Source organism: Oncorhynchus mykiss, chromosome 5 (genome assembly GCF_057628025.1).
Source record: "Oncorhynchus mykiss isolate SJ-2025 chromosome 5, ASM5762802v1, whole genome shotgun sequence".
Classification (NCBI taxonomy): domain Eukaryota; kingdom Metazoa; phylum Chordata; class Actinopteri; order Salmoniformes; family Salmonidae; genus Oncorhynchus; species Oncorhynchus mykiss.
Window position 1 is genome coordinate 13,393,316 of NC_143026.1, and position 25,442 is coordinate 13,418,757.

The 25,442-nt window shown below is 41.9% G+C and overlaps 2 protein-coding genes across 4 annotated transcripts in view; one reads left to right on the plus strand and one right to left on the minus strand.

Annotated features, from left to right (window-relative positions):
- crata (carnitine O-acetyltransferase a) overlaps positions 1 to 4,779 on the minus strand; it is a 28,425-nt gene extending 23,646 nt beyond the window's left edge. The window contains exons 1-2 of one of the 3 annotated variants that reach the window (XM_090233756.1): positions 2,716 to 4,419; positions 2,495 to 2,616 (exon numbers count right to left, since the gene is read on the minus strand). Coding sequence is in view for 1 of the 3 variants with exons in the window: in XM_021601730.3 (XP_021457405.1) it covers positions 4,395 to 4,421 (27 nt within the window). In the remaining 2 variants the exon portion in view is untranslated. Of the gene's footprint in view, positions 1 to 2,494 lie in introns of all 3 variants that reach the window. The other 2 variants (XM_021601730.3, XM_036976821.2) reach the window with 2 other exon arrangements.
- A 2,441-nt stretch (positions 4,780 to 7,220) lies between these two features.
- ptpa (protein phosphatase 2 phosphatase activator) lies at positions 7,221 to 25,014 on the plus strand. Its single transcript, XM_036976822.2, has 10 exons — positions 7,221 to 7,337; positions 10,229 to 10,338; positions 10,740 to 10,826; positions 13,904 to 14,029; positions 14,170 to 14,287; positions 14,528 to 14,627; positions 14,731 to 14,855; positions 15,059 to 15,159; positions 20,276 to 20,383; positions 24,075 to 25,014. The coding sequence occupies exons 1-10, from the start codon at positions 7,256 to 7,258 to the stop codon at positions 24,147 to 24,149; spliced, it is 1,032 nt and encodes a 343-aa protein (XP_036832717.1). The 5' UTR covers positions 7,221 to 7,255; the 3' UTR covers positions 24,150 to 25,014.
- The last annotated feature ends 428 nt before the right edge of the window (positions 25,015 to 25,442 follow it).

Consider the following 25,442-nt stretch of genomic DNA (forward strand, 5'->3'; position numbering starts at 1 on the left):
TCGGTTGTAATTATTATAGGACTATTTCTCTCTATACCATTTGTATTTCATATACCTTTGACTATTGGATGCTCTTATAGGCACTTTTTGCCAGTGTAACAGTATAGCTGTTAGCTTCCATCCCTCTCCTCGCCCCTAACTGGGCTCGACCGAGGAACACATCGACAACAGCCACCCTCGAAGCAGCGTTACCCATGCAGAGCAAGGGGAACAACCACTCCAAGTCTCAGAGCGAGTGACGTTTGAAACGCTATTAGCTGGCACCCCGCTAACTAGCTAGCAATTTCACATCGGTTACACCAGCCTAATCTCGGGAGTTGATAGGCTTGAAGTCATAAACAGCGTAATGCCTGAAGCATTGCGAAGAGCTGCTGGCAAAATGCACGAAAGTGCTGTTAGAATGAATGCTTACGAGCCTGCTGGTACCCACCATCGCTCAGTGAGACTGCTCTATCAAATCATAGACTTAATTATAACATAATAACACACAGGAATACGAGCCTTAGGTCATTAATATGGTCGAATCCGGAAACTATCATCTCGAAAACAAGACGTTTATTCTTTCAGTGAAATACGGAACCGTTACGTATTTTATCTAACGGGTGGCATCCCTAAGTCTAAATATTCCTGTTACATTGCACAACCTTCAATGTTATGTCATAATTATGTACAATTCTGGCAAATTAGGCGGCCCAAACGGTTACATATACACTGACTCTGCGTGCAATGAACGCAAGAGAAGTGACACAATTTCACCTGGTCAATAATGACTGCTAACCTGGATTTCTTTTAGCTAAATATGCAGGTATAAAAATATACACTTCTGTGTATTGATTTTAAGTAAGGCATTGATGTTTATGGTTAGGTACACGTTGGAGCAACGACAGTCCTTTTTCACGAATACGCACCGCATCGATTATATGCAACGCAGGACACGCTAGATAAACTAGTAATATCATCAACCATGTGTAGTTAACTAGTGATTATGATTGATTGTTTTTTTATAAGATAAGTTTAATGCTAGCTAGCAACTTACCTTGGCTTATTGCATTCGTGTAACAGGCAGGCTCGTCGTGAGGCAGGTGGTTAGAGCGTTGGACTAATTAACTGTAAGGTTGCAAGATTGGATCCCCGAGCTGACAAAGTAAAAATCTGTCATTCTGCCGCTGAACAAGGCAGCTAACCCACCGATCCTAGGCCGTCATTGAAAATAAGAATGTGTTCTTAACTGACTTGCCTAGTTAAATAAACAAATTTAAACGACCAAATCGGTTTCCAAAAATACCGATTTCCGATTGTTATGAAAACGTGAAATCGGCCCTAATTAATCGGCCATTCCGATTAATCGGTCGACCTACAGTGTGTACGGCCCAGTACATCACTGGGGCCAAGCTTCCTGCCATCCAGGACCTATATATAGTAGGTGGTGTCAGAGGAAGGCTCCAAAAATGGTCAAAGACTTCAGCCACCCAAGTCATAGACTGTTCTCCCTGCTACCGCACGGCAAGCGGTACTGGAGCACCAAGTCTAGGTCAAAAAGGCTCCTTAACAGCTTCTACCGCCAAGCCATAAGACTGCTGAACAATTAATCAAATGGCCACCCGGACTATTTACATAGACCCCCCTTCCTTCCACTTGTTTTGTACACTGCTGCTACTCGCTGTTTATTATCTGTGCAGTCACTTTACCCCGACCTACATGTACAAATTACCTCAACTCACTTGTACATTGACTGGGTACCGGTACCCCCTGTATATAGCCTCATTGTTATTTTATTGTTACTTTAGTTTATTTAGTAAATATTTTCTTAACTCTATTTATTGAACTGCATTGTTGGTTAAGGGCTTGTAAGTAAGCATTTCACAGTAAGGTCTACACCAGTTGTATTCAGCGCATGTGTCAAATAACATTTGATTTGAAATGACAGTGAAAAGGAGAGTAGCGTTTCCCGAAACTTGGTTCCCTGGACACCAAGGGGTGCACGTTTTGTTTGTCATAGCACTACACAGCTGATTTAAATAATCATCAAGCTTTGATTATTTGAATCAGCTATCTAGTGCTAGGGCAAAAAACAAAACGTGCACCCCTTGGGGTCCCAGGACCGAGTTTGGGAAATACTGCTGTACAGAATAAACATATTCCAAAATACGCATCCTGTTTGCAACAAGACACTAAAGGAATACTGCAATAAATGTGGCAAAGCGACAACTTTTTGTCCTGAATAGTGTTATGTTTGCGGAAAATCCAATACAACACATTACTCCATATTTTCAGGCAGAGTGGTGGCTGCATCATGTTACGGGTATGCTTGTAATCGTTAAGGACTGGGGAGTTTTTCAACATGAAAATAAACGGAATGGCGCTAAGCACAGGCAAAATCCTAGATAAAAACATAGTTCAGTCTGCTTTCCATCAGATATTGGGAGATTAATTCACATTTCATTAGGACAATAACCTACAAACACAAGGCCAAATCTACACTGGAGTTGCTTACCAAGAAGACAGTGAATGTTCCTGAGTGGCCGTGTTACAGTTTGGACTTAAGCTGTGGAAATGCAGTATAAGGCGTGGCGCTCCAGAGAAGGTGAGGTAGGAGTAAGCACCAGACAGGAGTGCCTTGAGTGGGGGAGAGGTCACCAGGTCAGTGGGGGCCTGACTGGAGCTCCAGAGAGGTCCAAGGAGGGAGAGATAGGAGTAAGGCCCAGACAGGGGTACCTCAAGTGGCAGAGACATCACCAGTGGCTGCCTGGAGGTCAGGTAGGCCCCAGGGAGAAGGTGTCTGAGTAGGCCAGCCCTCCCTGATCCTTTCGCTGGGGCAGAGAGCTGGCTGGACTGAGTGGCAGCCCCTGGAGGCTGCAGGTCAGTCCCCTGTCTCAAATGTCCCTGGTGGCAGAGAGCTGGCTGGACTGAGTGGTGGCCCCTGGAGGCTGCAGGTCGGTCCCCTCTCCCTGGGTCGGCCTCAGCCCTCCTTGGCCCTCTCCCAAATGCCCCAGGAGCAGGGGGCTGGCTGGATGGAGTGGGGCCATCTGGAACCCCAGCCATCCCCGGCCCTCCAGAGCTCGATCACTCAATAAATGGCTGATAAAGGGCGAGTAGCCTAGTGGTTAGAGTGTTGGACTAGTAACCGGAAGGTTGCAAGTTCAAACCCCCGAGCTGACAAGGTACAAATCTGTCGTTCTGCCCCTGAACAGGCAGTTCACTGTTCCTAGGCCTTCATTGAAAATAAGAATTTGTTCTTAACTGCCTAGTTAAATAAATATTTAAAAAAAATTAAGATAGCCAAATGGTAACACTGCAAAAGCTGGACTGTAATTGTTCCATTCATTCAAGTCATAAACATAGATTGTTTTTTAATTAAGCCTAAAAGCCCAAAAGTAATTGCCGTGGATTGGCGGGAATAAGTCCCTCAACCAATTGCAGTTGGTTGTATTCATGAACGTCATATGGGGTGGACGCTATTGAAGTTATGGACGTATTTATGTAAGTTCAATTTAAATTAATTGAAAATAGCCAAATTCAAAAAAATACAAACGCTTACAATGGCTTACATTGTTTTGACGAGGTCCCTGAACCAATAACAGTTGGCTGAATTCATGCAAGTGATATGGGGTGGAAGCTATTGAAGTTTTAAAAAACATTTTAAAAAATGTATTCAATTGAAAAACAGCCAACGTTTTTTTTTAAATAAATACTAAAGTAATTGCGAGGTCTCTGAACTAATCACGGCTGTTTGTATTCATGTAAGTCCTATAAAAGGAAGAATTTATCTGTAATGAGAATTTTAAAAAACAAAAAGATAAAAAAAAAAACAATTGCTAAACAATTTGCAGTGGATTCGAGGGAAGTCTCTGAACAAAGTCAAATTGATTTGAGAGCGATATTTTACGTGGTTGTGAAGCTATAGACATGTTTTATTACCACGCAAAAGTAGGCGTTGCCCTCCTCCTCAGCGGAGGAGGGCAACGGTTTAGCTACATTTTGACTCCAAAAACAACCGAAACCGAAGTGAAAAACAAGGGGTGTTACTTGTTCGCTATAGTCAGCTGATTAAGAATGTCATTTATACCATTCTTGCACATTTTGTTTAATTGGTATTAAACGAGGAAAGTCTGAATATGTAATATAATTTTAACTGCGATATCAATAAGGCTTATCTCCAGCTTGACTTTGCCCCGACTAGTTAACGTGTTACACATTGCTTGACATACACAGCGAGGCTGTAATTGCGTAACATTAGCTAGCTAGCTAGCTAGCTACAGTTACTTGACTCAATGCCCATTGTTTTCGATATATAACTAGAACACACCCTACGAACACTTGTTTTCCCTTGCTAACCCGTTTTGCGGGCTACAAGGGAGCTATTCTATAGCTAACGTTGTTGATTGTGTACTCACCATCGTCCTGGCTAAAATGCCCAACATTCTGGATGATTCGGAAAGATCCGCCCACAAATGCTCGGTGCTCAAAGTACAGGAATGAATCGGTTTCTCATTCCCAGCTGAACTCCAATGAACGGACCACAAAGCGTATTCAAGGGCGAATAGTTACTTCAGGAACACCCTTCAAAACAACAACGCCAAAGATAGTACTAGCTAGCGCAGTTACAGCTTCACTACGTTGACACCTTTTGGTAACATGATCTCCTCGCCGGTCCCAGTTCCATTCACCAGGGGCGATAGCAAGTTTTTTTGTTTTTTTGTTGCTCTTTTCATTTTGTGAAAGCAAGGAAGAGCTGCCTTCCCTCACTGGCATTGGCAGCGTGTTTAGCTAAACTTTTGTGAAATAATCAGATTTATAATTATAAACTAGATGTCGTTCTTTAGCTCTAAAAGGGTTTACTTTACTATTCAAAGCAAAGCATTTACATATAGTCAATGTTAAATGTAGTAAAATAATTGGTGTAATTACTTTGATAGACTACAACTTTATTATTTTGGATTGTGGCGCAGTTAGATCACAAAAAAATATCTAAACTAAATTTGTTGCCTGTGAACTTTAAGACAGAAATAGGACAAAGAACATGAAAATAAAAAGCAGGATAATGTGGACAACACTGTTAGGAACGCAAAGCTACTCTGAATCGTTCATGCTGTGGGTTTCAGATAAATAGATGCACGATTTACTTTTGTAAAATGTTCAATGTAAATTAAGTTATATTTTAGTTGAATGATGATGTCAGTCAGTCTCCTAACCTGTTACGTTAATTATCATAGCCTATACACTGAGTATATAAAACATTTAGAAGCGCCTTCCTAATATTGAGTTACCCTCATTTGCCCTCAAAACAGCCTCATTTAGTCGGGGAATGGTCTCTACAAGGTGTCTAAAGCGTTCCACAGGGATGCTGGCCCATGTTGACTCCAATGCTTACCACAGTTGTGTCAAATTGGCTGGATGTCCTTTGGGTGGTGGACCATTGATACACAAGGGGAACTGTTGAGTGTAAAAAATCCAGCAGCGTTGTAGTTCTTGACACACAAACCGGGTGCCTGGCACCTACAACCTAACCGGTTTGTGTGCCCATTCACCCTCTGAATGGCACACAATCATGTCTCAAGGCTTAAACATCCTCATTTATCCTGTCTTCTCCCCATCATCTACAATGATTGAAGTGGATTTAAAAGGTGACATCAATAAGAGATCATAGCTTTCACTTTGATTCACCTGGTCAGTCTATAGCATAAAGAAAATATGCGCGTTTTCCAACCAGTGGTGTTTCCACCAAACGGACTTGTTGCAGATAAAAAATCAGTGCGTGATGACCTAGTGCACACAATACTTACCTTTTTCGCTCAAAATTCAATGTGTTTCCGTAGCATTTTAAATTATTGTTTTTGCGTTAAATAGCAAATGCGCCTACTCAGGTCTTGACAAGTGCGCTCTAGCCAACGGCTTGTAGATACAGTGCGGGTAGTCTAGAGTACATAATGATTATGGGTAAAAGTGACAATATTTTTATTTGTCAAACCGCAGTCAAGCATCGATCATCATGTCATGAAAGAAGCATCAAGATTACCGTGCACTTTCACCACCCTGTGAAGTTCATAATACCTTATTATTGAATATGTTAATAAACTATTTCCCAAGTCGTAGTGGGAGGACCACGCACAATGTTATGGCGTGACTCCAAGTTTACTTCGAGATGATGGTTGTTTTATCAGTATTTGTGCATAAAGGCATTTCCACCGCCATTTCTCGCGTATTACATTTTACCAACACAAAAAAAGATCCCACCATGTCGAACTAATCTGTCGGCATTTATACAATTGTACCGAAACGTGTTGTTTTCTTCAAAGCTGTAGTGATTTGTTTTATTATGATATGACTTCACTCGCATAAAAACTGGATGGAAACGTAGTTTATGCTCCCAAGTGGCGCAGATCAGACGTTGTGTAGATCAAATCAAAACACTAAGTGACAACACTGCCCCCATGCTGCGGAAGGAATTATACCGCGTGTCTCCCACATGCAGATGTAATGTTAATTACCGCAACTACCTCGTACCCCTTCACAGTGACTCTGTACTGGTACTCTTATATAGCCTCATTATTATTTTCTTGTGTTCATATTTCGTTTTTTGGGGCAAATCTTTTCTTTGTTTTTAACTCCGCATTGTTGGGAAAGTGCTCATAAGTAAGCCGTTCACTGTAAAGACTACACCTGTTATATTCGATTCATGTGACAAATAGAGGACTCAAATCCGATTCTATCTACATCTATGGTGCCTATTTACTAGTCTCTGTAGTGCCCAGCAACAACGCACGAGGGCGCGCTGCAAAAGCCGCTCGAGACTAGGGTGAAAGTTGAAAGGTGACTAATGTTGTCAAAACTTCAACCAAAGATTTGTAGAACTACCCCAAGATAGACAACAACGAGTCGTTTCCAATGGGAGCAAATTAATCATAGTGGGGAGAACAAGCAAGGAGGTGGGCAGAGCCAAGCACGAGCTAGCGAGATCCTATTTGCGCGTTCTGGCAGGTATTTACATATATCCGTTATGGAACGCCTACTATGTGAAGTGCGCGTGCGCATTAATTTCCCCTTCTAAACAAAGCAATTAAAAAAAACTTTGCCAAAGGGTAAAGTCTACTAAACTTAGTCTGAGTCGATTTTTGGAAACAGAAAACTGTATTGAGATTAAATGTTTCATCGATGAGAAAATTTGCAGAATGTCAGCCAAACTCAATCTCGCGCCATCTTCTCCATTGGCTTCCTTTCATCACCATATTTGGTAGTGAGTGGAAACGCCAACCGGATGCTTCACATTTATACATCCGGTGAGATATCTGGCTGTACCGCAATTCTTGTAAACATGGCGGAGACTGAACACCATTCAGGTAGCTGATTTCATCGTTTAATGCTGAATTTTCTGGAATATTAAAATTAATGCAATGGTTTCTCATAAGAAAGAAGTAGAAGGAGATTCCCCATGTGGAACAATGCTGCTCGTAACTTTTCGTGAGCCAATGAATTGGTCCTGGTTAGCAATGTAGCTAGCTAGACTATTTGTTCGTGGTTAAGTAGCTATCTAATTCGAGGCGCTAGCTAGTAGTGAGCAAATTACAGAACCTTATATCTATTGCATGATGTAGATGATAACTAGCTAAATTAATTTTGTACAATCAGCATGAGTTAATTGATGGCTAATGACAATGTTACACTAGCAATGCAATTTGCTAACCTAGCTAGAAGCTATTGGTAGAATGTGCTAATGCACTGCCACTAGCCATTTGGGCATGAAGTCAATGGACGGAAAAAGGCAATATTGTCCCCGCCTCGATGTCAGGCTTGTGTCATAGTTTATACAGTGCACACTGACATTAGTTAGACTATATCAATGTGTTCATGTGCTTCTCAGTAATGACTGTTTTCATAATTTATAAAACGGGTGGGTCTAATGCTGATTGGTTAAAACCGCATTCCAGCCGGTGTCTATTCCACAAATTACCACCGGAGACAGTGGACTGCACAGTGAAATGGAACAGATTAAATAGACATTAACGTCAGATTTAGCAGGTGGTCATTCGTGGAATAGTCACCGCCAGGAATGCGGTTTTAACCAAACGGCATTCAAGATTAGAACCACCCGTTGTATAATTAAGTGATAATGCCCGCGAAGCCAGTCTTTGGAGGATATATTGTCATGGGTGTTGTTTGGCCCGACGCATCTAGGGTTGCTACCCAAGCCGGCTGGTCTATCAGTTCGGTTGCTAGAGACGCGACCTAGTCTCTATGAATTCGACGTTCTAAATGTTCTATTGTCATACTGGTTGGCATCGTTCTTATCCCTTGCTTGATAGCTAGCCAACTACGGCTAAATTACAGTCACGTCAAAAAAATGCACCCAGAATAACAACAAAGTATTTGCATTTGTTGAAGCTGTTTTCTGGTGACACTTATTTGGATACATCATAACAATGAGCCAATGAGGCGCGATTTCACATGGCATAGCAAATGTGCTCACTCATCAGGACACTGTTGTTCAGAGGAGCTAGCCAACAACACCGCTAATACAATTAGGGCACCCGACTGACGCAGCGCTCTAAGGCACTGCACCGCAGTGGTACAGACCATCCTGGTACAGACCCTGGTTCGATTCCAGGCTATATCACAACCGGCCGTGATTGGGAGTCCCATAGGGCGGCGCACAGTCGTTAGGGGTTGGCTGGGGTAGGCCATCATTATAAATAATTAGTTCTTAACTGACTTGCCTAGTTAAATAAATAAATCACTCAAACTGAAGCTGGAAAGTCTGCAAAATATCTGCACTTAATTTCGTTGTACCTTTTTTCAATTTACATTTCTTTGTATATATCCATAGAAATTATGCCAGGTGATTCAGGATTTCCACTCGCTGAGACACTGCCTGTCTTGTCCCAACTCCCGACGCATTCATTACAATGGGACTGCTGGAGATCTAATTTGAATGTTGAAACAATGTTGCAAATGTCAGAGACAGACAGCAAGGTTCAGGCAAATCTCTGCTGTTGAAAACCTAATCATAGTCTAAAAGAAATGTGAGATAATGTCTAGATGTTTTTTATAGTGGAGATCTAGTTTATAAATTGCCTGGCTGGGCTGATGATCCAGCGGATTGCACAGTCAGATGGAACAGAGTAAATAGGAATTTTAACGGTGTATATTTAGCTGGTGGTAATTTGTGGAATAGACACCGGCTGGATGGGGTTTAAACCAATCAGGATTAGATCCACCTGTTGTATATTGCATGATATAGATGATTGCTTGCTACTTTCATTTTGTACAATCAGCATGAGCCAATTAATGGCAAATGACTTTTACACTAACTACGTAACTTTTAATAGTTAGCTAGCTATTGATATAATGTGCTAATAGCCATTTGGGCATGAAGTCAATGGATGGGAAAAAGGCAATATTGTCCCCGCCTTTCCCTTTCGGTGTCAGTCTGTGATGATGCCATAGCTTTATACAGGGCACACTGACATTAGTTAGACTATATCAATGTTTTCATGTGCTGCTCAGTGATGACGAAAACAAATCTGTATGGATGGCGTGCCAATGCTTGATGAGTATCCCATATATGGGCTGCATGGTGCAGGTGTGTGTCACTGTAGGCCTTAAGTCCTTGAAATCATTTTTTTTGGGTGTATTTGGTTGCAACTGGAAAACTCCCCTGCACTCGACGATGTTAGATTGTTTCTTTTGCCCGGTCACTTTACTGAGTGGACCAAAGACAGGTGAAAAAACAAGCTTGTTTTGCCTTAAGTTAGAAATCCAGAACATGAAATCATTTAAAGTGCGTGTGTATTGTGTGTTATGTAATTTTGTGTGTGGTTATTCTTGAACGTTTATTTATTCCAGAGGGATTACTCAAACAGAATTTGTTGGGGAGGGCTGAAGCGGACACTATTGTATTATGTCTCAGAATCAGGCCTCGAACACAGTGCAGCATTAGAAGTGGTAGTAGGTTGCTCCTACAGAAACAGGGTCAGAGTTTGGATATGGTAATCTGACTGTTTGGTTAAAGGGATAGTGCAAGATTTGGGCAATTACGCTATTTTTCTACTTACCCAGAGTCAGGTGAACCCATGGATACCATTTTTATGTCTCTGCGTGGAGTTTGAAGGAAGTTGACGGTCATTTCGCAAGCCATTGCTAATTAGTGCGATGACTGGAACAGCTAGCATGCAACTCAAGCTATTGGGACACAGCTGACATGCCATGACTCGTTTCCCCTTCTACTCTTCAGGCTCCTCCCCCGAAGATGACTCACCACCGATCCCTGTCTGTCAGAACTTCATGGTGCCCAAAAAGGAGATCAGCATGTTTCCTGATATGGGGAAGTGGAAACGTTCCCAGGTATGCCACACCTATGATAGGTTTAGAAATGAACCTATCTATAGCCCAGAGGGTTTAGACACCCACTACATGGAAATGGAAAAACTCCAGGGGCCTGTTCATTAGGCACCAAATGGAAGTAAATGGACTTAAATGGGGAGGGACTACTGGGATGAACTCTTTAGTTTTCCATTGTAAAAGCTTTTTAAAAGTATTCTGTTGCGTAGTCTAATGAACACAACCCAGGTACTCGGCATGCCTCAACCCAGATAGTCATGTTCAAGTAGATTAGTCTTTATTTTCCCAACCGAATATACAAAGGGTATATGGAACCTGTTATGACAGCATTGGAGAACTAGAAGAGTCAGGTCCTCCATTCAGAGTACTAACCATATCTCTCTACCCTTCCCTCTTCCTCAAAGGCGTATGCTGATTACATGGGATTCATTCTGACGCTGAACGAGGGAGTGAAGGGGAAGAAACTTACATGTGAATACAAAGTGTCTGAGGTATGTAGCATCCTTTCTAACACTAGTAACTCATGATGTAGTGACATATCTTCAGATGGAAACAAGGTTTATTACACATCGTTCATTTAAAGCCCCCATGCAGTCTGTTTAAATCATCACTGTGTCTAAATCATGATGTTTATTAAGTGAAAATAACTGTTCTATAAACTATTTTTTGTATATACAGTGCCTTTGGAAAGTATTCAGACCCCTTGACTTCAGACCCCTCTACATTTTGTTACATTAGCCTTATTCTACAATTGAAGGAATCGTTTTTTTTTCTCTTCGTCAATTTACACACTACCTCATTTTTATTTCACCTTTATTTAACCAGGTAGACAAGATGTGAACAAGTTCTCATTTACAATTGCGACCTGGCCAAGATAAAGCAAAGCAGTTCGACACATACAACGACACAGAGTTACACATGGAGTAAAACAAACATACAGTCAATAATACAGTAGAAAAATAAGTCTATACACGATGTGAGCAAATGAGGTGAGAAGGGAGGTAAAGGCAAAAAGGCCATGGTGGCAAAGTAAATACAATATAGCAAGTAAAACACTGGAATGGTAGATTTTCAGTGGAAGAATGTGCGAAGTAGAAATAATGGGGTGCAAAGGAGCAAAATAAATTATTACAGTAGGGGAAGGGGCAGTTGTTTGGGCTAAATTATAGATGGGCTATGTACAGGTGCAGTGATCTGTGAGCTTCTCTGACAGCTGGTGCTTAAAGCTAGTGAGGGAGATAAGTGTTTCCAGTTTTCATAATGCCAAAGCAAAAACAAGGGACATTTTTGGGGTGGATAATTTATAGAAGAAAAAAAATCTGAAATCACATTTACATAAGTATTCAGATCCTGTACTCAGTACCTTGATGAAGCACCGTTGGCAGTGATTTCAGCCTTGATTTTTCTTGGGTATGATGCTACAAGCTTGGCACACCTGTATTTGGGGAGTTTGTCCCATTTTTCTCTGCAGATCCTCTCAAGCTCTGTCAGGTTGGATGGGGAGCGTTGCTGCACAGCTATTTTCAGGTTTCTCCAGAGATGTTTGATCATGTTTAAGTCCGGGCTCTGGCTAGGCCTCTCAAGCACATTCAGAGACTTGTCCCGAAGACAGCCAAGACAATGCAGGACTGTGTGCTTAGGGTCATTGTCCTGTTGGAAGGTGAACTGTCACCCTTGTCTGAGGTCCTGAGCGCTCTGGAGCAGGTTTTCATCAAGGATCTCTGTACTTCGCTCCTTTCAATGGCTGTATATTTTAAATATTTTGTTTCCCCTTTAGCCATTAAAATGCTCAATCTGATCTTGTGGGCGTGTTGATACAAATGTAAATATATTTACATACACGCCCCAGATTGGCAGATGGGATCGTCTAGACACTAAGGGAAGGGAAAGGGGGATACCTAGTCAGTTGCAAAACTGAACGCATTCAACCGAAATGTGACTTCCGTATTTAACCCAAACCCTCTGAATCAGAGAGGTGCGAGGGGCTGCCTTAATCGACGTCCATGTCATCTGTGCCCAGGGAGCAGTTGTTGTTGGAGGTTAACTGCCTTGCTCAAGGGCAGAACGGCACATTTTACGACCTTGTCAGCTCAGGGATTCATTCAGCGACCTTTTGGTTTAATGGCACAACGCTCTTAACCGCTAGGCTACCTGCTACCCCGTTCTCTAGAGCTTACCCCTACAAAGTAGGAAGATACATATGAAAATAAAAGATGACTGCTCGTTGGTCAGACTATTCAGATCAGATTGTGATGTTATGCTGTCGGTCAAAAACTCCATCCCACCCGAACAGGCTGTATTTCCATCCCACCCGAACAGGCTGTATTTCCATCCCACCTGAACAGGCTGTAATTCCATCCCACCTGAACAGGCTGTAATTCCATCCCACCCGAACAGGCTGTAATTCCATCCCACCTGAACAGGCTGTATTTCCATCCCACCCGAACAGGCTGTAATTCCATTCTACCCGAACAGGCTGTAATTCCATCCCACCTGAACAGGCTGTAATTCCATCCCACCTGAACAGGCTGTAATTCCATCCCACCTGAACAGGCTGTAATTCCATCCCACCTGAACAGGCTGTAATTCCATCCCACCTGAACAGGCTGTAATTCCATCCCACCTGAACAGGCTGTAATTCCATCCCACCTAAACAGGCTGTAATTCCATCCCACCTGAACAGGCTGTAATTCCATCCCACCTAAACAGGCTGTAATTCCATCCCACCTGAACAGGCTGTAATTCCATCCCACCTGAACAGGCTGTAATTCCATCCCACCTAAACAGGCTGTAATTCCATCCCACCTGAACAGGCTGTAATTCCATCCCACCTGAACAGGCTGTAATTCCATCCCACCTAAACAGGCTGTAATTCCATCCCACCCAAACAGGCTGTATTTCCATGCGTAAAAAATACATGTAAATCCATTTATATTGTATTCTTGCCTTTCTTAGCATCACATACACAGACTACTACTGTCCTTCCTTTTCATGAATTATGGAGTAGTTTGGGAGGTGAAGTGGGAGGGCCATCTACAGCCATAGCGAAGCTGACTTGTCAGTCAGTGTGAAAGATGGGCAACTCCCCCCTCCATAATGGGTCTCAGGAGGCAACTTTTCTTTCCATCATCAGGAAGACCGAGAGGGACACAGGGAGAATGGGGTCATATCAAGCCACAATGCCTTGTGCTGTTGTTGGTACACAAACAAGAAGTATTCACCCCCTTTGTGTTCTTTTCACATTTATTTCCCTTAGAGCCTTGGTAAGTAACAATTGATGGCAAATGTATGAATTAATTTGAAATAAAAAACATATCTTGACGATATTGAAGTATACCGCCTACCCGAGTCAATACATGGTGGAAGCACCTTAGGCAACAATTACAATTACAGTTTTGAGTCTTTTTGTATAGGTCTTCACTAACGTTGCATGTCACCTGAATAATAATGAACTATCCTTCTTGGCAAAATTGCTGAAGTGCTAATAAGAATCAAATGTATCCAAATAACAGTTAAATATGTTAGCAGGGTTTTTGTGAATGTTTCAGTGTGTCTGTTCTCATTTCAGACCATAGAGAAGCTTCTGGCTCTGTTGGGGACTCTGGACCGCTGGATAGATGAGACCCCTCCTGAAGACCAGCCCTCTCGCTTCGGCAACAAGGCCTACAGGACTTGGTACGCCAAGCTCGACCAGGTAACACTCACACACACAAAAGGTTTATACTATTCACAAGTGTTTTAATAAAATTGTTTGTGTGTGAAAGGTTTTGTTGTGATATGCAGTTGCTCTGAGTTTCTGCTAAATGACAGAAATGTAAAAAATGGTGTGTGTAGGAAGCAGAGGGCCTGGTTGCAGCAGTCATCCCAGAAGACAAGGTAGCTGCGGCTCCAGAGATAGCTGTGTATTTGAAGGAGGCGGTGGGGAACTCCACCAGGATAGACTATGGAACAGGTAACACCCAGACAGACACGTCCCTAACGTGTGTGTCCCTGTTTCACATGCCCACTAGAGGGCACTGTTGAATCACAAATCCTGTTCTTTCCCTCTTCAGAACTCTGTCCTTTACACATATATTCTGCCTTTGACTTTGGTATTGCCCACTACAACTCTATTAGTAACAATAGGACATACTTATATTTATCACATCGGCCTGTGTGACTGTCCATGAATGACACAGGTTGTTGTTGTCAGGTCACGAGGCTGCCTTTGCCATCTTCCTCTGCTGTCTCTGCAAGATCGGAGCTCTCAGGGTAGATGACCAGTTGGCCATCATTTTCAAGGTGTTTGACAGGTGAGACAGGCACTGTTTTATGTGTGCACAATCTGTAAATGATTGTATGTGCCTCGTATGGACTATAAATTAAACTACAACTTTCTTTTTAAAACCCCACCAGGTATCTGGTGGTCATGCGCAAGCTTCAGAAAACCTACAGAATGGAGCCTGCTGGCAGCCAGGGGGTCTGGGGGTTGGATGATTTCCAATTTCTACCTTTCATATGGGGCAGCTCCCAGTTTGTAGGTAAGAGGCCTACTCCACTAGCCCAGGCAAAGCCTACTTCACCCATGCACAGGGGAAGTATTTGAAAATATGTGTCATGCATATTTGATAGTTATAAGGGCTATACTGCAGTGTGGCAAGGGAAAGAGTGACACCCAGTGGTCGGTGTGTCTAATTACAGTTTTTTTCTTTTTGTCCTCTGCTTCCTCCTCCCTTTGTCCCAGACCACCCCACGTTGGAGCCCAAGCACTTTGTCGATGAAAAAGTGGTCAACGAGAATCACCACGACTACATGTTCCTGGAGTGTATCAAATTCATTAATGAGGTGAGAGGGACATTTAGGCAGAAGGAAAAACAGAAAATGGGTGTTCCGCAGGGTTCAGTGTCCATGCCACCGCAGTTCAGTTCATACACACAATTTACACACAATGAATTGTGTGTGATGCGGGTTGTGAATTTATATTTTCTCCCAATTGCATTCTATGGGGATTTCTAATGTGTTAATTGAATCACTGAATTGATTTGAGTTGACTGAATTTTGGTTCACAAAACTCTGATCATCATTTTGTGAGACAGAGGAATTGGACTTATGTAATTTTACAAATCTTTTTTCAATACATTTTAGTCATTTAGCAGAGCGACTTACAGTTAGTGCATTCATCTTAAGGTAGCTAGGTACGACAACCACATCTCAGTCATAGTGACTAAAGCAGCTATAAGCAAATTCGGTGTTAAGTCATAAGGCCAGTGTTAATGCAAGAAAAGTAAGGACTGATTTGTGTAAGCCATTCCACCGACAAGATGCTCACACACACAGTACCCCATATCCATCTTTAGAAGAGGGTGTGTTGGGTGGTGGCAGAGGGAGAGGAATGTGATTTTGAGACTGTGGCAGAAAAGGAGGGGAAGGGAGGAGGTGTTGCTATGTTCTGTTCCTTCCCCCAAACGGCAAAAAGCTGCTGCAGCTGCTGCTGCCTCCCTCTTCCTCTCCTGATCTCTCTTCCTCTCCTGATCTCTCTTCCTCTCCTGATCTCTCTTCCTCTCCTGATCTCTCTTCCTCTCCTGATCTCTCTTCCTCTCCTGATCTCTCTTCCTCTCCTGATCTCTCTTCCTCTCCTGATCTCTCTTCCTCTCCTGATCTCTCTTCCTCTCCTGATCTCTCTTCCTCTCCTGATCTCTCTTCCTCTCCTGATCTCTCTTCCTCTCCTGATCTCTCTTCCTCTCCTGATCTCTCTTCCTCTCCTGATCTCTCTTCCTCTCCTGATCTCTCTTCCTCTCCTGATCTCTCTTCCTCTCCTGATCTCTCTTCCTCTCCTGATCTCTCTTCCTCTCCTGATCTCTCTTCCTCTCCTGATCTCTCTTCCTCTCCTGATCTCTCTTCCTCTCCTGATCTCTCTTCCTCTCCTGATCTCTCTTCCTCTCCTGATCTCTCTTCCTCTCCTGATCTCTCTTTCTCTCCTGATCTCTCTTTCTCTCCTGATCTCTCTTTCTCTCCTGATCTCTCTTTCTCTCCTGATCTCTCTTTCTCTCCTGATCTCTCTTTCTCTCCTGATCTCTCTTCCTCTCCTGATCTCTCTTCCTCTCCTGATCTCTCTTCCTCTCCTGATCTCTCTTTCTCTCCTGATCTCTCTTTCTCTCCTGATCTCTCTTTCTCTCCTGATCTCTCTTTCTCTCCTGATCTCTCTTCCTCTCCTGATCTCTCTTCCTCTCCTGATCTCTCTTTCTCTCTCACTTTTTCTTCTCAATTCAATTCAAAGGGCTTTATTGGCACCGTAAACATATGTTTACATTGTCAAAGCAAGTGAAATGGATAATAAACAATACAAAATTAACATTAAACATTAAACTCACAACATTTTCAAAGGACTAGAGACATTTCAAATGTCATATTATGCATATATACAGTGTTGTAACAATATGCAAGTAGTTAAAGTACAAAAGGGAAAATAAATAAACATAAATATGGGTTGTATTTACAATTGTGTTTGTTCTTCACTGGTTGCCCTTTTCTTGTGGCAGCAGGTCACAAATCTTGCTGCTGTGGTATTTCACCCAGTAGATATGGGAGTTTTATCAAAATTGGGTTTGTTTTCTAATTCCTTTTTGGGTCTGTGTAATCTGGGGGAAAATGTGTCGCTAATATGGTCATACATTTGGCAGGATGTTAGGAAGTGCAGCTCAGTTTCTACCTCATTTTGTGGGGAGTGTGCACATAGCCTGTCTTCTCTTGAGAGCCAGGTCTGTTTTTGGCTGCCTTTCTCAATAGCAAGGCTATGCTCACTGAGTCTGTACATAGTCCAAGCTTTCCTTAAGTTTGGGTCAGTCATAGTGGTCAGGTATTCTGCCACAGTGTACTCTCTGTTTTGGGCCAAATAGCATTCTAGTTTGCGCTATCTTTAAAAAATAATTACTTGACACATTGGAAATAATTTATCTTTTTGTTTGGTTGGGTCTAATTGTGTTGCTGTCCTGAGGGTGTGTTTGTGAACAGAGCCCCAGGACTCTTCCCTAGGTTAATCTCTCTGTGGGCGATGGTTTTGTTAAGGAACGTTTAGGAATTGCTTCCTTTTAGGTGGTTGTTGAAGTTAACACAGCTTTTCTGGATTTTGATAATTAGCGGGTATTGGCCTAATTCTGCTCTGCATGCATTATTTGATGTTTTACCTTGTACACTGAGGATGTTTTTGCAGAATTCTTCATGCAGAGTCTCAATTTAGTGTTTGTCCTGTTTTGTGAATTCTTGGTTGGTGAGCAGACACCAGACCTCACAACCATAAAGGGCAATGGGTTCTATAACTGATTCAAGTATTTTTAGCCAGATCCTAATTGGTATGTTGAATTTTATGTCCTTTTCATGGCATAGAAAGCCCTTCTTGCCTTGTCTCTCAGCTCGTTCACAGCCTTGTGGAAGTTACCTGTGGTGCTGATGTTTAGGCCGAGGTATGTATAGTTTTTTGTGTGGTCTAGGTCAACGGGGTCCAGATGGAATTTGTATTTGTGGTCCTGGAAACTGGAACACCATTATTTGTGTCTTACAGAGATCTACTGTCAGGGCCCAGGTCTGACAGAATCTGTGCAGAAGATCTAGGTGCTGTTGGAGGCCCTCCTTGGTTTGGGACAGAAGCACCAGATTATCAGCAAACAGTAGACATTTGACTTCAGATTCTAGTGGGGTGAGGCCGGGTGCTGCAGACTTTTCTAGTGCCCTCGCCAATTCGTTGTATATATATGTTGAAGAGGGTGGGGCTCAAGCTGCATCCCTTCTCACCCCATGGTTCTGTGGAAAGCAATCTGTGTGTTTATTGCCAATATTAGCTGCACACTCGTTGTTTGTGAACATTGATTTTATAATGTCTTATGTTTTTTTCCCCCCAATACCACTTTCCATCAATTTGTATAGCAGACCCTCATGCCAAATTGAGTCAAAAGCTTTTTTGAAATCAACAAAGCATCAGAAGACTTTGCCTTTGGTTTGTCGTATGGTAATTTGTTAAAAAGCCAATTTGACATTTGCTCAGTACATTGTTTTCACTGAGAAAATGTACGAAGTGTGCTGTTAATGATAATTCAGAGGATTTTCCCAAGGTTTCTGTTGACGCATATCTAGTTATTGGGGTCAAATTTGTCTCCACTTTCGTGGATTGGGGTGATCACTCCAAATATTGGGTAAAATGCCAGAGCTGAGGAGGATGTTTAAGTTTAGCCAATTGGAATTTGTGGTCTGTATATTTTATCATTTCATTGAGGATACCATCAACACCACAAGCCTTTTTGGGTTGGAGGGATGTATTATGTCCTTTTTAATTCATTCAATGTAATTGGATAATGCAGTGGGTTCTGGTAGTCTTTAATAGCTGAGTCTAAGATTTGTAATTGATCATGTATATGTTTTTGTTCTTTGTTATAGAGACAAAAAGATTGGGGAAGTGGTTTATCCGTATATCTCCATTTTGGCTAGATAACTGTGGTTAGATTATATGGGTTCTTCAATTACATTGAGCTGACGTGCTGTTCCTTGTTTTTCCGTAGTGTATTTCTGTATTGTTTTAGTGTTTCACCATAGTGAAGAAGTAGGCTCAGGTTTTCTAGGTCTGTTTTTGGTTGGACAGGCTTTTTTACTGTGAAGTTTACACTTTCACTATTACACTGAAATGTTTTGTCCAGGAAGTTGTCTCAGTTGGTTGGTAGGTCTTCATCTATAGCATTTCTCAATATTGTGTCGTTTGACACCCCGTGATTGAGTATTGCTCCGTTCAAGTAGACTGAATGCTCTCGGAGACTCTGGGTACACAGTACTACTGCCAAGGGATGAGCTGTAGGTGTACCTACCATAGGAGTCTCCTCAAAGCTTACAGACCCAGCGTGAGCTGTAGGTGTACCTACCATAGGAGTCTCCTCAAAGCTTACAGACCCAGCGTGCGACAGATCTGCAGGAGTTTTTGTTGGTGGTTTTGTCTTGGAGGGCATATTTGGGAGGGAATACATTCACCTCCAGATAAGTGTTTGTCCCCCTGGGGGGGGCGTATATATGCAGGTTTCTTTTGTGTATGGATGTGTGCCTTTTTAAGCACATTTCTCTCTCCCTCCCCTGTTTGTGTGTGTGTGTTGTATGGTCTCTCAGACAAACTGTTGTTCTGCTTGCATATTTTCTCTCTCACGTGCGAACGCTCACATGCTGACACAAATGTGCATATATATATATATATATATATATATATATATATATATATATATATATATATATATATATATATATATATATATATATATATATATATATATATATATATATATATATATATATACACACACACACACACACACACACACACACACACACAGTCTCAGCCTCTCTGGGAGGTTGTGTGTAGTGTACTAAACTCACCAGTCATTTCCTTCCCCACATGCTGTTGTGAATCACTCCTTCCTTCAGTGTACCCTCACTAGACCCCACCCCCGTCCCTCTCTGGTGGAGGCCCGGGGGAAGCCAGGGGCTAGGGTTGGGTTCCTGCCCCGGTCACAAGCTGTCCTCTGGGTTTTGGTGGGGGGGAGGTGCTGTGGAGGGAGACTGTGTCCCAAACACTACCACTACATTCATTCATTCATTCATTCAGAGCCCCTATTGCTCTCTTTGTCTCTGTCTGTCTTTCTTTCTTCCCTTGGGGTAAATATAAGGGCATACACACACACAGAAAGAAAAAAGAAATGCACTCTCCTCACTGGCACCCCAAAAAGTATGAGATGGACAGTGGGACAACTGTTGACCTGCCTGTCATTATGTCTTGTAATGTCTTAGGCTTATATATTCCTTACTGGCTGGTTAGCTAATGGATGAATTAAACATATATTTCACGCTCTCCTCCTTTCTCTTTCTCCCCCCTCCCCCCCTCTCTTTCTATATTACCCCCCCACACACACACACTCTCTCTCCCCTCCCCCAGATGAAAACTGGTCCGTTTGCTGAGCATTCCAATCAGCTGTGGAACATCAGCGCTGTCCCCACCTGGTCCAAAGTCAACCAGGGCCTGATCCGAATGTACAAGGCAGAGGTAAGAGGAGACACACCCCACAGAGTGAGAACAATCTAAATCTACACTTAAAAGTGTATGATGAACCTTGACAGTGGGTCCCCCTAAAATAAAAGGTAAACGATAAAGAAAATGGGTCCCATAACATTAACAGTTCAATTGCACTTGGTTTCTAACACGTTTTGAAGATGTATATCTTTTAGTTAACACAGTATCCTATGACAACCAAGATATAAACAGTGGAGTCATAAGTCAGTCAGGTTACAAGGTAGTTGTACTTATCCCATTAAGCTATTTGAATCATACTCTCCCAAATCAAGGGGTAAATGTCATTAGTTGAAATCAGACTTTGCTTTTTAAAGGTGAATTTTGTCACCTGGATTTCCCCAGTGGCAGTTTGAGGTATTACAGACTAGGGATTCAATTTCATGTCAGGGGTCATGAAAGTAGTTTAATCATTAATGTTTACAGAATTTTACTCAAACAGAAGTGTAGTCCTCCCAAATGGAACAGAATAAAGAGACTTATAAATAAATCTTATTTATTAATACTCAAATATAACTTAAGACATAACTTAAGACATAATGCTATCTTGAAGTGTGATTATAAATGTAAAAATGTTCTGAAGAGCGAGTAGGCTAATTTTTTTTTTATTTTTTTTTATTTTACCTTTATTTAACCAGGTAGGCAAGTTGAGAACAAGTTCTCATTTACAATTGCGACCTGGCCAAGATAAAGCAAAGCAGTTCGACAGATACAACAACACAGAGTTACACATGGAGTAAAACAAACATACAGTCAATAATAAAGTATAAACAAGTCTATATACAATGTGAGCAAATGAGGTGAGAAGGGAGGTAAAGGCAAAAAAAGGCCTTGGTGGCAAGGTAAATACAATATAGCAATTAATGATTCTATTGATAAGTTAGAGGCAGGAAAGGGTTAAACGAGAGGACCTGAGAGAGCGGAACAGTGTCAGTATGTGTGTGAGAGTATCGCTGGCCCCACCCCCTTCTCCTGCCTGAGCCCACATCCTGTGTTTTCAAGAGTGGGCCTGCTAGTCTTCCCAGAGCTGAGGGGCCAAGCTGTCTGCTAACACCCATCCCCCCCCCCCATCCTTCCCAGGCTCGCATTCCACTCTCCCTCCCCCGGCCCCACATAGGGAATCAGCTCTGTCTCTCTCCCTCTTTTCTCTGGTTCTCTCTACCGCTGCCCTGCCTCTAGCCTGCTGCTTGCTTCCCTCCTCAGCCCTTTCGCAATTTCTCAACTTCTGCTAGGGCACAACAACAAAATATGCAACTCTCAGACAAGACGTTCTGTTCAAATGTTTATCCTGACCCTGGTGGACTTTTTTTGGGGTGTTAATTTACAGACGTTATAAAGTCAATTGACAAAGACTAAACAAATGTGGATTGAAGAAGTACTTACCTTTTTTAGAGACCTCTGATACTTGATACCAGTGTAGCATGTCAAGGTGGCTGTTGTATCAACCATAAATCAACTAAAATAGTTATTATTGGGAATTGTTATGCTATTACCATGTCATGTTTTTGAGTATTGAAATAGATAGGTAGTGCTGAGTGCTTAGGTTGTTTTAGTACAAAAAAATAACTACATTTTTTATTATTTTTACTGCTTATCACTTAACCCTTATTTATTCACATTACTTAATCAAATATTTCAGTTGTATATATTACATTTGTTTGATGGCTTTTATTTCATTCCAACTCAGGGTGGCAGGGTAGCCTAGCAATGGATTATGGTCATTGTAGTTAGTTTAGCACAGAAAACGTGGTAATTATATTTAATTATTGGGCTTTTGGAAACTACAACTCCCTACTACATTGCACAGTTCGGTCTTGATTTATTACTAGAGAAACTGCAGTGAGAAAATGAGCATGGAGCTCACAGAAAAAACAAAATGGAATTCTAATTATTGAACCCACTTCAGTCAATTACTTGTTTAAAAAACAGTTAATCGGTGAGCACTAATACTAGGTAAATACTGTAAAATAAAGTGTTACCCAAAGTTGCGCAATAATAATTTTGACGGCACACATCTAAATCTTTAGCATTTTCTGTGGATTCACATTGTTTATTACTTTGAGCCACTGAACTACTGTATATCAGTCATTTCCAATGGAGGCGCAAGGAGACATTGAATCATTTCACTCTTGGCGGTTAGAGATGTAGTGTATAAAAAGAAAAAAAGTCACACTGTATATGTTCTCAACATTTTAATGGTAAACAAACACTTCGGCACACTGCATTCTTCAGGGCTGCAAATGATCAGCGACGCAACATTGCGTCAGAGGAGAGAAGCTCTCGCTAGCAAACTTTGACACAATGCTTGATAGACTAGTTTTAGACCAGTTTTACAGGCTGTTCCGAAGATATAACCACAGAGATTTTGGCAATGTGGTACTACCAAGTAGTAAGCAGAAGCAATGTTAGTCATCTGTTAGAGGTCAAGGTGTTTCTTTCTTTCTTTATTTTAACTAGGGACTAGTGGTCAATTTGGAACTGGGCAACTCAATCACCCCAACAGTCTATCACCTTTAGGAGTGTGAACTACCTGCCAGGTGAAAGCCGTCCCCATGTAATTGTTTTCAATGGTGATCACACGATTGTAGAAACAGGCATGGATTTGAAAAATGACGGTACTCAAAAACTCCCATTTTATTTATCAAAGTTTCATATGCCAGCGATCTGAGTGTGACGTTAGCTGGTTCCCTGCCGCACAACGCCACGCCCACTAGCGTTTCTTCTCCACAATGAGCCTGGATTAGTTTTCCTACCTGATGCCTTGTAGAATGCGAACACAGTCTGACCCTTCTAATTGGCCCCAGATTCCAATGGGTTGTGCCAGAGCCATCATTGGTTTGATACTCTGATTGGTTAGAGACGATCCAATGATAAATTTGTTTCATACAACAGCCCTGATTTTGAGACGTCCATGGAGAGTATAAATACCATGTCTCGTCGGGTCTGGAAGTGGCTAGCTAGCCACACAAAAGGCAGATACAACTCTCAATGGTTAGACGAATGTAAATGTGACCAAATTGTCACAGCCAGAGGTAACTGAGACAGGACTGGCAGCTGTGGATGAGATGAAAGATGACCTGATAAGGGTTAATGGTAGCTGTCCTGTGGTAGCTCCAGTCTCTGAAGCATTTATGCAAATTATCAGCGATGCAAATTTGCGATAACAATCAGTGATTGGAAGCTCTTGCAAGCAAGCTTTGACACCTTGCTGGATAACAAATCCACCAACTTGCTTTTTAGAGGCTGTTTGGAAGAAACACCCATGAGTGGAGATTTTTGCTTTATTTCAGGACATAGACCACCTTATGTGAATTGCATGAAGTTGCTTGCTCTAGACAAGTCCATAGCTTTGGCTTTGGTTGGTGTGTATGGATGATGCTAAACCAAGTTTGCACTAGATGAAGTAAAGCAGTGTCAAGTTGTACCATTTCTGTTCTTCACCACTGGTCCTCTATTCGCTTTATGTATTTCTCATAGGGTAAACAAATATCTCAAATGTCTCATCTCTGATACCCAATCTCTTTCTTTCCTGTCTCCATCTTTCTTTTTAACCCCCCCCCCCCATTTCTCTTTCTTCCTTATCTTTCTCTCTCTTTGACCATCTTCTTTTTATCTCTTCATTCTTGTAAATTCCCTCCCTTCTCTCTTTCTCCTTGTCTACTCCTAGTGCTTGGAGAAGTTCCCTGTTATTCAGCACTTCAAGTTTGGCAGTCTCATCTCCATCCAGCCTGTGAAGCCCTGACGGCCATCCAAAGAAACCATGTGTGTGACGGAGAGACCAAACTCCCAACATCCCTTGAGGATGAACGCCCGATCCTCACCCAAGAAAGATCCCCAAATTCATCCCTAATATTAGCACAGACACCAACCCCAAAATCTGTCTCTTTCGAGAACAAATACCCTCCCCAAATTGCCAATGACGGCACCACGATCATCAGTGACTCAATTTGGTTTTGTTTTGTTGTCTTTCTGTCCCCCTGAAGATTGAAGCGTTTTTGTGTGTATGTGTGTCTCTGTGTCTCTGTGTAAGCGTGTTATGGAAAGCTGTCAGTCATTCTCAATGCAATACTGAGAGTGTGTGCACCTTTATTAGTGTGTCTATTTATTTCTATAAATGTACGAATGTTGACCAGGGTTGTGTTCATTAGGCACCAAATGGAAGAAAATGGACTGAAAGAGGGGACTAACTGAACCTGTCCAATAAGTAACACATTTTTTGTTTTCTGTTGCGTAATATTTTGGAACGTTTTCCATTGTGTGCTCTAATGAACACTCCCCTGGTGTAGCAGGGATAGGTTAGCCTTGTTGGATAAACATTGCCGAGACAAGAGCTTGGCTTTACTGTGAGTGGCCTGATGTGTATAGCTCCTACCCCATACTGGACACTTGAGTCTTGAGACAGAGCTGGTTTTTTTTACAACAGGTTGTGATATAAATGTGTTTCTCTGATTATTTGAGATATTCTAAATTCTTTAGCAGTTCTGATTTTTGTTTTGAGTGTCCACTGATGTTTTGACCAACTGTTTTCAGTTTTGTTGCATAATGTGTCTGTCATTATTGCCTGTATGATCATCTAAGTTGTAAGTCATATTATAATAATTTGTTAATTTTGGTGTTCGGTCATTATTTCGTTGAAGCTGGTGGTTGGTTTTGAAAATGTCAACGTGGTTCTCAAAGAATTTATTCAAATGAAATAGGGTTAGAAATTAAACAAAAATGTGAGTATACCCTTTTGACACTATTGTACCAACCTGACCTGTACCGTGCTGGCTTGGTCATCTTTCTTTCACATAGGCCTTATCTTTTCCAACACTGTTCCAGCATCCATGGTGGATGTGTAACCATGCCAGAGCAGTACAGCTCCTCTCAGCTTGGGTCTGGGTCTGCTCAGTATTGTGAAAAGGGTTATCGGTATACCACTGATGGTACACAATTACCAACCAGACTTTGGTATATTGGGGCTCAGTAGGTCTCCAGTAACAACACAGCTACCTTACACTTTACAAGTGTAAAGGGATGAAGAAAATGTACATAA